We start from the raw sequence: 14,477 nt of genomic DNA, 5'->3' as shown, positions 1-14,477 counted from the left end.
CCTGCAGCAGCCTGAAGACATCCAAAACTTACCAAAATCCATAACAAAGAGAATACCAGCCATATCTTGCAGGACACCTTTGAAAAATAAATTTACTTTGAAAAATTGTCCTTCATACATTTGGTAATGCCATGTCTCTTTTATATGTGTATATATAATGTTATATATATATATATATATATATATATATATATAAACAAATATATACACACATACACATAAATGCATATATATATATATATATACACATATGGGTATATAAACACAAGCATTTATATACATACATATATATGCACATATACAAGCATATATATACATATATATGTGCACATATGTACAAATATATATTTATGTATACATGTGTGAGCGTATGTGTATGTCTGTGTGTGCGTGTGTGTGAATGCATGTGTGAGTTTGTGTGACAATGTTCATCTGTCTTGAAAAAATGTTACCATTTCCCAATGAATTTTTTTCCAAAATTTATGCACAAATCCAAAATTTACCCCAGAATAATGCATAAAGAAAAAATTTTGAATGTAAATAATGTAAATAATGTACATAATTCCTCATCTCTTAAATATAGAACTGTATGATCTAGATTTAAATCTTCAATCAAAATTTCACAATAATTTATGTTCCAAATATTAGATTAAGGATAACAAATTTATTCTGAGAAATTAACTATTTTCATAATAAATCGAAGGTATTGTATTCCAACAGAAATATGGTAACAAAAAAGTTAATGTCCAGTATGATAGTTTATTCATTCTATATCCTGGATCGTTTATGAAAACTTGGCTGGCCATCAAGGAATATTACCTCTGAAGAGGAAGACCAAAGGAGACATGGGATGTAGTTGTGAAAGCTGCCTTTAAAGAAAGATAACTGCACAAAAGAGATGATAAAGACTGCAACAAATGGTGAGATGTTGTGTTGAAGAAGACCTATTCAACCCACACAAACATGGAGAAATGGTAATAATGATGGTAGTGATGGTGATGGTAATGATGGTGATGATGATGATGATGAATTTAAATAAATTACTGGTTTCAAAAGTTCATTATCTACCTTCCTTGCTCAATCCACACTTGTACCATATATATATACAAACATACACTCATACAATACATACGCATATATGTATACATATACGCACTTATACAATATGTACAAATATGCATATACACCTCTGTTTTGAGAGTATACACAAACACACGCACACACATGTATACATATATATAAACACACACATACAGTGGGTTTCCCATATCTTTGGTACCATGTACACATGTTATATCTAAAACCCTAACATACTTACAGAACACACAGTGCATACACGCATACATGCATGTGTGTATATGCGTACACAAGTCTGAGAGTAAATGCCAATAAAATAAGGATAGAGAAGAACCCATCAACACACTACTTCCCCCCCCCCCCCTGCTCCTACACCCAAACTAAACAGCATCCCCTCCCTAGTCCCCTAAAAACTAAAGGTACTTTGTCTTTATAATTATACACAAATATGTCTTCTTTTACTTTCTCAGCAGTTTGTAGAAATATTACATTTCTGAAATAAGATCCATTTTCTTCTGTTTTTGTTAGAATTTTCAGAGGAGTTTCTAACTGTCAGTATGTCTGAAGTAGTCAGACACCACACTGGGCCTTCTCCAAGTTGGGAACCAGGGGGTAATATTAAAATAAACATATTATATGTGTGTGTGTGTCTGCATAGTCTTATCTACAATAATCAACATAAAATAACACATGGAAGAACTAACAGCAAGGTTATGGTATGTGTGTGTAGATGTATGTGAGTGTGTGTCCACACATATAATATATATATACATGCACACACACACACACACCAAAGTTACTTTCAATGAGACAGTGAGCAACCAGTAATAAAACAGGCCACAAACAACCGTTTAGTCTGTATGGAGAAGCTGCCTTAAAATCCATTAAATGATCAATTTAAGATTTAAGATAATTAAGATCATATTTATTTTGTTGGAAACAACAAGAAAGAAGAAAATTCCATAAGATAGATATTTGAAGGAACTACTTGAATAGGAACACTTCTTACAAGAGGGGACAACAAGAATGAAAGGATGAGAAAGATGAGTCATTTAGTTAATAACCTTAAGAGGTTATTAAGAGAAGAAGTTTTGGCAGAACGACAACCATGGAAGTATTTATAGAATAGAGATAAAGGAGCAACGTTCTGGCAGTGATGAGAAAGGGGCTGGACAGGACCTATGATACTAGAAAACATAATCTGCAATGTTAGAAACTAAATTTTTAAATGATCAAGGACAGAAAAACACATGCAGGAGCACCGGCCTAAGTTTTACAATATTATCCCTAACAGGAGCAAATAAAAGACTTCTAAGGATGAAGAATACATATAGAGGAAAGATAACGATGAGACGAGTATAGAGAACCAACCTTCATACAGGTTGGTTTAGCGGCAGATTTAATATGTAATTTAATTTGTAATTATCAGATAAAAGTTAAATGTAAAACTGGAAAGACTCGGGAAGAACAATATCAAACATAGAAATGGGAATGTTGTTACAGTTTCTGTAATGATTAATGGAAGAAAAAAATTTAAACACTAAGCAGCTAATCAGTCATTGAATATGGAGCTAAAAAAATCCAGCTTTTCCCAGCCAATCACATAAATCATATTTCTCACTCAATCAAGAATTCAAAAAAGTACCCTGAGTAAAGAAGATGAGGTTAGATGTGATATCACCAAGATCTTAAATAGGAACTAAGAATAAGAGTGGACCAAGAACAGAATCTTGAATGCCAGATGAAATGGAATAAGTAGAAGAAAAGCCGTTTAGAATAAATTTAATGCCAAATCCATTGAGAAAATAATCCTAAGGAACCTTCCAGAAATTCCAAATGATATAAGCTTTTGGAGAAGACCAACATGCCACAAAACCATCTGCAATGTCAAGGCTAACAGCACTTGCCTCACCACATGCATAACAATACTTGCTTCACCACATGTGTAACAACACTTGCTTCACCACATGTGTAACAACACTTGCTTCACCACATGTATAGACATACAATTAGTTATTTTCTTGGCATGGAGTTTATTTTCTTTATATTTGTTGATGAGAAGGAATTTTTATTCTTATTTTTTTTCTGAATTTGTCTTTTAATTTAATTAAAAACGCTTGTATGTTTTTACATGGTCAAGTTTTATTTATGTTTTTTGTTTTTTTTGTCAACTTTGATTTTGCATGTCTTGTATTGTATTTAAGAATATTGTTGTCATAGTCAGGCAGGAATTCTGTTTTGCTCAAGGTCAGGGAAATTTAATGACTTGTTGGTTTGAAAGGGAAATTAACTGCAAAACTGATTGAGGGCACATTTGTTTCTCAAGGAATTTCTGATACTGTGAATGGCATTTCATGGTTGAGTTACTTTAGCTAATGTGTTTGGAATTTTGTAATGGTCAGGATTGGATGGTTTTGTAGCATGTTGAGATTGTTAAACTAACTGACAAATCAACGAACAGACACAGGCATTAAAGTCAAGAGAGAATCTAAAAGACTGGCCTTTTTCTTCAGAGCCAGAAATATTTCACCCTCCACCAAAAAAAAAAAACATTGGCAGAATTCAAGTAAGACACACATTGCAATGTTAGTGCCAAATCTTTGACAGTGCTTCTGCTACACATACAGATATCTTGGCAGCATCCTGCAAAAACCACTTCACTGATTCGGATGAAATCATTTACAAACACATTTTAACCTTTGACCTTCAGACATGCTTTACCCTTTCCCTTTGTCTTCTTTTTACTACAACTATAATGGCCCCTGTGCATTAGAGCTTGCAGGTCTTATGTCCCTTCCACCCAAATACTCTTGACTCGCCCACCCCTCATGGCCTGTATTGTAGTCCAACCCCTCCAGGCTCCATTTGAGCCATTGTGCTCAGTCTTTGCTCTCTCTAATGTTGGTCTCCTGGAATACCCACCTCACTGCATATCTTTCTGAAGCGGCAGACTTGTAACAATTCAGGCAGAAAAGAACATTAACGGTAACAGCCACACCAGTCTTGAAGCTCTACGAAGGTTTATGGACATGGCCCCTTCCTCCAAACCAGACCAACAGTGTACACACACGGACACACACACACACACATGGACACACACAATATCCAGTTTTTTTTCATAACGACATGGAGAAAACTAGAAGTTGTATTTGGTGGAAAGAAATGATAATGACCTATTTGATTATTATTATTATAAGTCCCCAGCAATAATAATAATAATAATAATAAAACAATAATACAGAAGACAAAGATGATGGTGAGGTGAAGAGTATGATGACACATGATGATGATGATGATTGCTATAATATAATTTAATGGCATTTAATATATTTTAAATTAAGTAAGAAAAGAAAAAAAAACCCTGTCATTGTAAAGGCAATAATAAGAGTAATAGAAGTTACATAAGAGAAAGTAAAGTTAGTGAAAGATGCCTTACTCTGAAGACTGTGTCTGTGACTGACCAATTCCCATGACCTGTGGACAGCGAGAGAGAGAGAGAGAGAGAGAGAGGACAGATTTAAAATTTGATATCACATACAAGGGCTATTATCTTAATAGATATATAATATGACTGTCTTACTATATTAAAAAATATATATTCTGCAGTGCTGTTATCAATTACCAATGCCTACTTAATACTCAATGTGCATGGCTCAGTAGTTAGAGCATTGAGCTTACGATCGAGAGGTTGTGAGTTCGATTCCCGGACTGGGCTACATATTGCGTTCTTGAGCAAGACCCTTTATTTCACGTTGTTTCAGTTCACTCAGCTGTAAAAATGAGTTGCGACATTACTGGTGCCAAGCTGTATCGGCCCCTTTGCCTTTCCCTTCGATAACATTGGTGGTGTGGAGAGGGGAGGCTGGTATGCATGGGTGACTGCTGGTCTTCCATAAACAACCTTGCCCGGACTTGTGCCTGGGAGGGTAACTTTCCAGGTGCAATCCCATGGCCCTTCATGACCGAAGGGGGTCCCTGACCCATCATTGTATCAATGCCTTCTTAATAGAAATGTGTTATATCAATGAGAACACATAATATTCATTTATTTGTTTCAGTCAGTTGACTGCAGCCATGCTGGAGCACTGCCTTTAATTGAACAAACTGATCACAGAACTTGTTCTTTGTAAGCCTAATACTTATTCTATCGGTCTCTTTTGCTGAGCCGCTATGTTACAGGGACGTAAACACACCAACATGGGCTGTCAAGTGATGGTGGGAGGACAAACACAGACATAGACACATTCAAGCTTCCTGTTGCGACCACAGCCATTTCTACATTGTGGAAACTGAGTAACCAGCTTATGTACAACAGGATTCTTTCAATTTCTCTCTTGGAAATTCACTCACAAGGCTTTGGCTAACGTGAGGCTATAGTAGAAGATACTTTCCCAAGGTGCCCCACAGTGGGACTGAACTCACAACCATATAGTCAGGGAGCAAGTTCTTAACCATACAGCCATGCCTGCATGCACACGTACACACACATGTACACCACACATGACGTTGTACTTACATTTTTGATATTGGATGCACAAATTTCGACAAACTGTGACTCAACGTATCCGACTGAAAGAAGATATTGAAACAAACATTTTAGTGCATTATTTACATTTGACGGATATACACAGCTTGGATTTTAACCTACCTACATAATTACATGCATAATTACATACATATACACACACACACACACACACACACTTTAAACTATATAAAAACATAAAAGGCTAAAATAAATTCAATAAACCAAGAACATAAAAGCGTTCCCACTTACGTCGACCATCCTCAGATTTGGCTAGCCATTTCCCTGCAGGATTGTTATGCATTCGAAGGATATTTATTCTGTCTCCTTTCTTAATGGCGAGATCTAGCTTGCCTAGTTTAAAAACTTCACCAGTGTATGTTCCTTCACTGAGTACCTGTTCGGTACCATCCATCTGTGGACCAATTAAATGGTAAATATGATTACAGCATTAACAAATTGTCTATAAAGAAAATACTATCATAATAGACCAGAGGACAAATTACAAGGAGTCGATGGAAAGTAGAGGGTTCAAGAGTCAGGCTCTGTTGTGGTGGGTGAGGTGGGCATGCAGTAAATGTGAATAAGACTCTCTGTTGGAAAGGAGTTGAAGACATTGGTTCAAGAGACAGGGTTGAAGGTGTAAAGGGTTGAAGTTTCAGATTAGGATTCAAATAAATAGGAAAATAGTAAAGGGCAGTGAATAAAGGGTTACCTACTTTAAGTTTGGCCCGCATTTTCTTTTCTTCTTTCTCTTGCTTTCTCCTCTCCTTTGAAAAAAAAATAAAACAATATAAGTGATAAAGTAACACAAACAATTTCTAATTTCCTCAAATACATCTTTTATCTTTTACTTGTTTTAGTCATTAGGGGGTGGGGTGGGGGTGGGTTAATAAAAATTGCTTTCAAATTTTTGGCACAAGGCCAGCAATTTTAGGGGAAAACCCCAATGGCACTTATTTCATCAATCTCGAAAGGATGTAAGGCAAAGTCAGCCTCTAACAAGTGAAACTACCAAATTCTAACCTCTTCCTGCTACTCAATGCTTTAGAATATCCTCCTTCTGCTCTCAGTCATCCAAATCTTGTTATCCCTCTTGTCTTTCCTGACTTTCTACCCCTATCCTGCAAAGATGAATAAAACTCTGACCTCTTAATCAGTGGTTCTCTCACTCTCTCCCAGACAAACCCAACCTTACATTTCCAAATGTTCCCAGCTATGTGACCTTACTTCTCCCTTCATCTCTTATGCAACTGTTCCACTAGGCCCCACCACACACTTTATGGATCAACATCACTAACCAATTTTGACTGAACATCATCTAATATATGTTATTGTTTAGCCTAAGGTCAGCCATAATTGACCCTCCCTACATTTTATCTCAAACCATTACATTTGCCTGTCTTCCTTCCGAAAATACCATTTTTTCCTTCTTACAATTCCTTACCTTCTTCAGAGTTCATTATATATTTTCAACAAACCATTTTTATATCTTCCTACTTCTCTGACTCTAAATGTTCCTATCTTATTGTACATTTTTCTTCACTCTGCCCTCAACTCTCTCTCTCTCTCTCTCTCTCTCTCTCTCTAACCTGGCTCTCCTAGAAATTTTAACAGAACTAAAATGATAGGAAGCTTCTCACTTTACTTCCTCCCACCCTATGCACACTGTCCTTTTCCCCTTCACTCCCCACACCTACAAATCCATATTTTCTTCTCCTTCACCTTTCTCAGACCAATTCCTGCTATCGCTTTCTATAATCTCTCTCTCTCTCTCTCTCTCTCTCCCTCCCTCCCTCCTTCTGCAAAGAAGAATAAAAGTCGAAAATGAATGTTTTCTCTCTTCTCAGCAAATCAACTCACAGCAATTTTCTTTTTTTCTATCAACTTTTATCAATCATGTGTAATTTACAGCTGCTGGTAACATTGTGTAAAGTAGTAGCAGTAGCAGCAGTAGCAGTAGTAGCCGTAGCAGCAGTAGTAGTAGCAGTAGCAGTAGTAGTAGTAGTTACTACAAGTAAAAATCCTCTGAATCCTGTTCCTTATGAGTTGACCCCATCTCTCTCGGTCTGCAGCTGTAGTTACTAATTAAACACCAAGCCAAAAGGAAGGAGACTCAATGTAGCCACTGAATCTGTTAGAAATAGCAGTTAAATCTCTCACAAACTGCATGGTATCTTCTCAAAAAAAAAAAAAGAACATACTGGATAATGTTCTAAATTACACTGAAGGACAGGAAGGTCATGGTTGGAATACCTCTGATCATAGGTCTGCTTGATAAGAGCTGAACTGAGGGTAACAGCTAACAACATTATCCACCACCACCACCACCGCCACTGCTACCACCACTACTTCTCTCTCTCTCTCCCTATCTATCCATCTATATATCTCTCTCTTTGTATCTACTGATCTCTCTCTCTCTCTCTCTCTCTCTCTCTCTCTCTCTCTCTATCGCTCTATCTATCTATCTACCTATCTATAACCCTCTGGTTGTTACTTATTAAGATTTATTCCAATCAGTGAAAATTCCAAGGTTATGAGGAATCATCGTCTCTTGAGTAACTGAACCTACAAACCAATTCCAGTTAACAATGACAATAAGCTTGTATTAATACCCATGAGAAGTCCATGAACATCACAACTCAGCCAGTGATAGATACAACCAGGGGTCACTGACTATTTAGTTTCCAACAATGTAAAATAAACACACACATGTACACACACACACACACACACACACTAACCTTCTCTTCTTTTTCTTTCCTTTTCTTCTCTTCTTTATCTCGCCGTTCCTTCTGTTCCTTCTCTCGTTTTTTTTCATTTTCCTGGAAGCTAGAGAAGAGGTCAAACAGGAAAGGTTAAACAAGAGGAAAGGTCAAGCAGAAATTAACAAAATTAGTCATGTGACCATATTTTTCTTAAAGACAATAAACTGTAAGGAATGGCTCAGAGGAACAAAAACATGTCAGATGTCATACTTCAGTTGTACCTGGTATTACATGATTCCAACAGCCCAGTCCACTTAGCAGTCAGTAGGTTCCAAAGTGTGGTAGAGTTCATTGTACTGTGTCCATGACCAAGACACAACTATTAACAGTCCAGTCTAATTAGCTGCATGCAAATAGGCACCAAAGTGTGGTTTAGTTTGTTGTGCTGTGTCCATGACCAACACACCAAACTGTCAATAGTACTGCTAACCTAGCTGTATAGAAGTAGGTTAAGAGTTAAAGTGTAGTTTATTCATTTGTTTTTACATCCATTTTTCCATGCTGGTATCGAGTAGATGACTATAACACTGAAGCATTGTTTTACAGCCAGGTGCAAACTTCCTGTCATCAACCCTTGTTTGCAGGTGGGAGATCTCTTATTTCACACATCTTCAAAAGTGCAAAGACAGTGGATGATTTGTTGACAGGGAAAATAATACCATTATTACAACTTGCAGCTCAGAAACTTTAGAAGGAGCTCAGATGTAAAAAAACACACACATACACACATCTATTTACTCACACATACATAGGTAAGTCTATCTGTCTGTCTATATATATATATATATATAGTTGGAATTTACAAAAGACGAAGACAGGTGTATAAACAACAAACAGGTGTATTAGTTTAATGCTCGGGAAGGTGAGAAAGTCTTTTATGTTTCGAGCCTACGCTCTTCAATTGAAAGGAACATGAGAAAATAAACAGAGAGAGAATGAAAAAAAGCTTTAATATATATATTACTACTGGATATACTTATGGATTCCACTGGACTCTTCTGTTGATGAAAAATTGCTCCAATACACCATGACGTTTGAACCATTTTGAATTTTTTGAATTTTTTATTTTTTCTTACTCTGCTTATTTTCTTGTGTTCCTTTCTGATGAAGAGTGTAGGCTCAAAACATAAAAGACTTTCTCACATTTCTGAGCATCAAACCAATACACCTGCTTCTTGTTCATACACCTGTCTTTATCTTTTGTCTTCCTGTAAATTTCAACTGCACACACACACATACACAAAAGGACCTCTGGAAGAATGTCATTTATAGACACTCCAACAGACTCAGGGCAGATGAGACCCTTCATCTCTTTAGCTGCTCCAACAAAGAAAAGGTAACTCCATGCATCTCTTGCATTCTGATAAATACTTGACTCATGTTCACTTGTTGCACCAAACCAATACAAGTTTGAAGGAGAAGAGAATGGGAATGGCTCTGCACAACTACGCCCACTGTAATAATATTCTTTGTGTCGGTTATTCAGCAAACCAAGACACTAATGCCATCACACTTTCTTCATAAGTCCAGTGATTAAGACCACTGGGCAGTTGTGCCTTTCTAAACTTTCATTTGTCAAAACAACAAAAGAGTCTGACATACACAAATACAAAAACTACCACCAAAAACATGAGCAGTATTTAATGCTTTATATAATGTGCATGCATTGCAGATCAGCAGAACATTAATTATGTGAGCTGAAATGAGGAAGTGGGGTTGGAGGTGGGGATTAAAACTGTATCACAGGTGACAATAATGGTGGTAAAAGATTACTTACTCAGTTAAGTCATCATAGGCATCGTCACTTTCATCAACTCTTGGCTGAAACGGAAAAGAATGAACAGAGTTAGAGGAAACTGTTGAAGGGGTGCATGCATGCAAATGTGTAGGCAAATGTGTGAGAACACACACACACACACACACACACACAGGTATCATTGTGGACATTGTCATTTTGTAATGTTGCCAGTCAATTTTCTCCATTGCAATGGGTTGGACAGATCTGTAAATATACACTCTTTCCATTCATTTTATGGCTGTGTCCTTGAGCTGTCATGTTCTCAACTGACAACAAACTATTAAACACTTCATTTTCCATCTTTACAGCTGGTTAACATCCAATGAGAAGCCCCTTAGATAGCTTCACCCAGTTGATGTATTCCAATCACCTGAGACACAGACATTGTTTCAGTTCAGATTTGCTCAATCTTTTTCATTTAAATCAACATTTCACATCCAGTGGATCATATGATAATCTTCCTTCCTCAATAACTGGAAACCCTCGAAATCCACCGTTCAGTTTTCTCTACAGGTTCCATTACAATACGCCATCATATATCTTACATTCAACACATACAATCCTCTAAATTCACTGTCAAACACCACCACACATCTTAACACACCACATGTAGCCTCCTACATTCATTGCTCATGTTTCACCACAATCACATGACATAGTCTTCTACATTTATTGTCAGTGTTTCACTACTGTACACCATCACACGTCTTACAAAACACCACATGTTATAATCCTCTCTATTTACTACCAGTATTTTGCTGCCATGCACTACCTCACATCTGTATGTGTGTGAGAGAGAGACAGACACACAGACAGACAGACAGAGACAGAGAGAACATAGAGGACAAAGGGCTAGGAAAGGAGAGAGACAGAGAACGAGGTTCATAGAAAATATTTGTTTCAGAAATAGCAAGTCTCTAAACTTCATATTCTCATTGCTCTCAGATAAGTTGGTCTGCTATCATTAGCTCCACTTCCTGTACTAATTATATCACCAAGGTGTGTGTGTGTATATATATATAAACCATCCCAGCAGTTCACATTGTCAGCTACTGCAGTGCATCTGGTGCATTTAAAGGTTTGTTTGTTGTCAGATTGCCAGATATTCTACAACACCTTCCCATGTATAACCACATACACACAAATGCACATGCACACACACACACAAATCTCTTGCTGTGATATGTCACCTCAATTTGCCATTCTGATTAAGAAGGCAATAATAAGAATAAAAAAGAAATATCCAGCAGTTTCACACGTGCCATTTACGAACATTGGAGATTGTGAAGAGTTGTGGAAACTCAGTGAGAAATCTCTCAACAGTATTAAGAGAGATAAACCGGAGACATTTTGGATTGTTACCAGAATAACTCATTATTGTTTGGTTTGCATCAGAGTCTCCAGAAATATCAACCAATATTTAGAGTGACACTCCCCATCCCTACCAATTAACTATGGTAATATGTATTTATATCTTATTTACTGTGAAATAAGGGTTTATTGCCAAGTTACAAAATTCATTTTTTTTTTGTTTGTTTGTATTACAAACACACACATGGGAGAGACAGACAGACAGACAGACAAAAAGAGATTGTACAGTTCTATATTTAAGAGATGAGGAACTATGTACATTATTTACATTATTTACACTTGCACATGGGCATATGACGTAGTGGTTAAGAGCGCGGGCTACTAACCCCAAGATTCCGAGTTCGATTCCAGGCAGTGACCTAGCATCGAAAAATACCTTAGGAATGAGAACCCAGGACACCTGATGAAGGCTGGAGGGTATATCAGCCGAAAGGTGAGAACAAATATCCGTCAAATGTAAATAATGTAAATAATGTACATAATGAAAAAGAGATTGGTATTCAAATTTTCCAAATTAATCTTTCTCACCACCACCACCACCACCACCACCGCCACTACTACCACCACCATACATACATATATTCACATGTGCATATGCACGCGCACACATGTTCACACACACACACACACACACACACACATAACACACACTACTTACCGTATTCCCAATATCATCATATGTCTGGTCAGAACTGGTAGTACTAGCAACTGGAATAAATTAATTAACGAACAGATTAATTAATTTTGTATTTAATTACTTATAACCTATTTATCATGCAGTTAAGTCATAAGATATGGCAGATGTGTAAATGTGTATATTTGTGTGTGTGTGTGGGGGGGAGAATGAATATGAGTGTGAGCGGAAGTGTGTGTGTGTGTGTGTGTGTGTGAATGTTGTTTAGCAACTAGTCAATGCTGACAGAGAAGAATTATAAAGAAGGGGGTGGGGAGTTCCAGCCATGACCATCACATATTTTATTTATCAGCAGGATAATGGTTTGTGGAAGCATATTTAAGAAATAATTGCAGAGATGGTAGTTGCATGTCAACGTAGTCCATAATCATATTAATTACCCAGCTGGCTAACGATATACTGCATGGCACCATTATTTCTAACAATTGATGCAGCAAGAATGATCCATGTTCAGGAGTGTTCGATGGCCAGAGGGAATGAGTTGAAATGACAGGTATTCTTTATCTCACATAAAAGACAGAGAAAATGTTCATGGCAAGGCTGAATATGATATAATATTGTCTGGGTTTGTAAGAGAATGCACAACGATGGTTTGATATATGAGACAAATAAAAACTGGGCATGTTGCATGAAGATGAAATATCTAATATTTCAAATAGAGAACCAAAATAACAGCAACAACAACAACAGCTGCTGCCACCACTATCACCTCTGTTGCAACAGCAGTGTCTTGCCACTTTAATGCCATCATTTGTGACCTCTTTTATGAGGTTTGGTATCTTGAGATCAGCATCCACCACTTCTTCCTATGTCTTCTCTTTAGTTTTCCTTCTCCACAGGTTCCTTCCACTCGAATGGTTTGGCCCTTCTTTTATCCAACCACCAGACATCACATGCATCGCATTGGCTTAATATTCTCTCTCTTGCACACCATGACTGATTCCTGTTATAAACAGCTTTTCTCTTGGCTTGTTCCTGCTCAGCCATTCATGCAAACTAACATTTCCTATTCAGTGGAGCATGCTTGCATCACTTCTTTCTAGCCTTTGCATAACATTTACATTCAATACCATGTTTCTCAACATTACACTTCATACACAAATATATCTGTGTTTACTTGGAGAGAGATTTTCTTTGGCGTCAGCAGAAATAAAGACTCACAGAACTATTCCCACCCCATTCTGGTTCCCTATACTTTCAAAATACCCTCTTCCACTACTAATTAGGTCCCCCACCTAGGTAACAGAAGCTATCAAGTTCTTCTAAAGAAACCTTCAAGCATTTACCGTTAGTTACTCCTGTGCATCTGATTTGCTATTTACAAAGTCCTTCTACACTGCCAGCATGTTTTTGATCCCACTACATCTGCTGTGCACCCATATGGTATTCCACCTTATTCCTTTTCTACACATCAAACACGGCCCCTTTCCAGGTGGCAGTGGAGTTCTGTTTTCTTTCCTGTTAACTAAAACTTTTTGTTTTTGACAGATTTACTTGAAGACTTCAGGTTTTGCTTTCATAAGTGGAAATTCTTTATTGATTCTTCAACAACTGAGAAAATTAAGCCATTAACATACAGAGATTCCCATAGACAGCCAGTCTTAAAGTCTTAAACTATTCTCTTGTGGTCTGAAGAACTAATAAATAAGAACGAACTCAGAATTGAGCCCTAATGGACACCTACCCACATGCTAGATTCTTTGCTGAACCCTTTGCTAATTCTCACTTTACAAGATGGCATCTATGTACATGGCATACAAAGCTTTCACAAACCATTCTGCTTTCTTTATTAACTCTTATTGCTCTCGGCTATTAAAAGTATGCATCAACAAGTAACAGCTATATGCAAATATATTCATGCTTTAATTTCTTTAAGCCATGTCTAAACTGTATGAAATAATTTCAGATTGATTCACATTCATAATTAATAAAGCTTGATAATTTCAACCTTTTTATGCTACTTTGTAATGTGAACTTTCAACAGCTTCCCCACTAATGTCTACATCATCATCATCATCATCATCATCGTTTAACGTCCGCTTTCCATGCTAGCATGGGTTGGACGATTTGACTGAGGACTGGTGAAACCGGATGGCAACACCAGGCTCCAGTCTGATTTGGCAGAGTTTCTACAGCTGGATGCCCTTCCTAACGCCAACCACTCAGAGAGTGTAGTGGGTGCTTTTACGTGTCACCCGCACGAAAACGGCCACGCTCGAAATGGTGTCTTTTATGTGCCACCCG

The 14,477-nt window shown here is 37.2% G+C and overlaps 1 protein-coding gene across 1 annotated transcript in view; it reads right to left on the bottom strand.

Annotated features, from left to right (window-relative positions):
• Nucleotides 1-2,574: 2,574 nt before the first annotated feature.
• LOC106880745 (uncharacterized) overlaps nt 2,575-14,477 on the bottom strand; it is a 25,748-nt gene continuing 13,845 nt past the window's right edge. The window contains exons 4-9 of the mRNA XM_052970995.1: nt 12,198-12,247; nt 10,148-10,191; nt 7,770-7,779; nt 5,855-6,017; nt 5,594-5,646; nt 2,575-2,583 (exon numbers count right to left, since the gene is read on the bottom strand). Coding sequence (XP_052826955.1) covers nt 2,575-2,583; nt 5,594-5,646; nt 5,855-6,017; nt 7,770-7,779; nt 10,148-10,191; nt 12,198-12,247 — 329 coding nt within the window. The remainder of the gene's footprint in view (nt 2,584-5,593; nt 5,647-5,854; nt 6,018-7,769; nt 7,780-10,147; nt 10,192-12,197; nt 12,248-14,477) is intronic.

Source organism: Octopus bimaculoides, chromosome 10 (assembly GCF_001194135.2).
Source record: "Octopus bimaculoides isolate UCB-OBI-ISO-001 chromosome 10, ASM119413v2, whole genome shotgun sequence".
NCBI lineage: Eukaryota > Metazoa > Mollusca > Cephalopoda > Octopoda > Octopodidae > Octopus > Octopus bimaculoides.
This window is presented reverse-complemented; position numbering and strand designations above follow the sequence as displayed.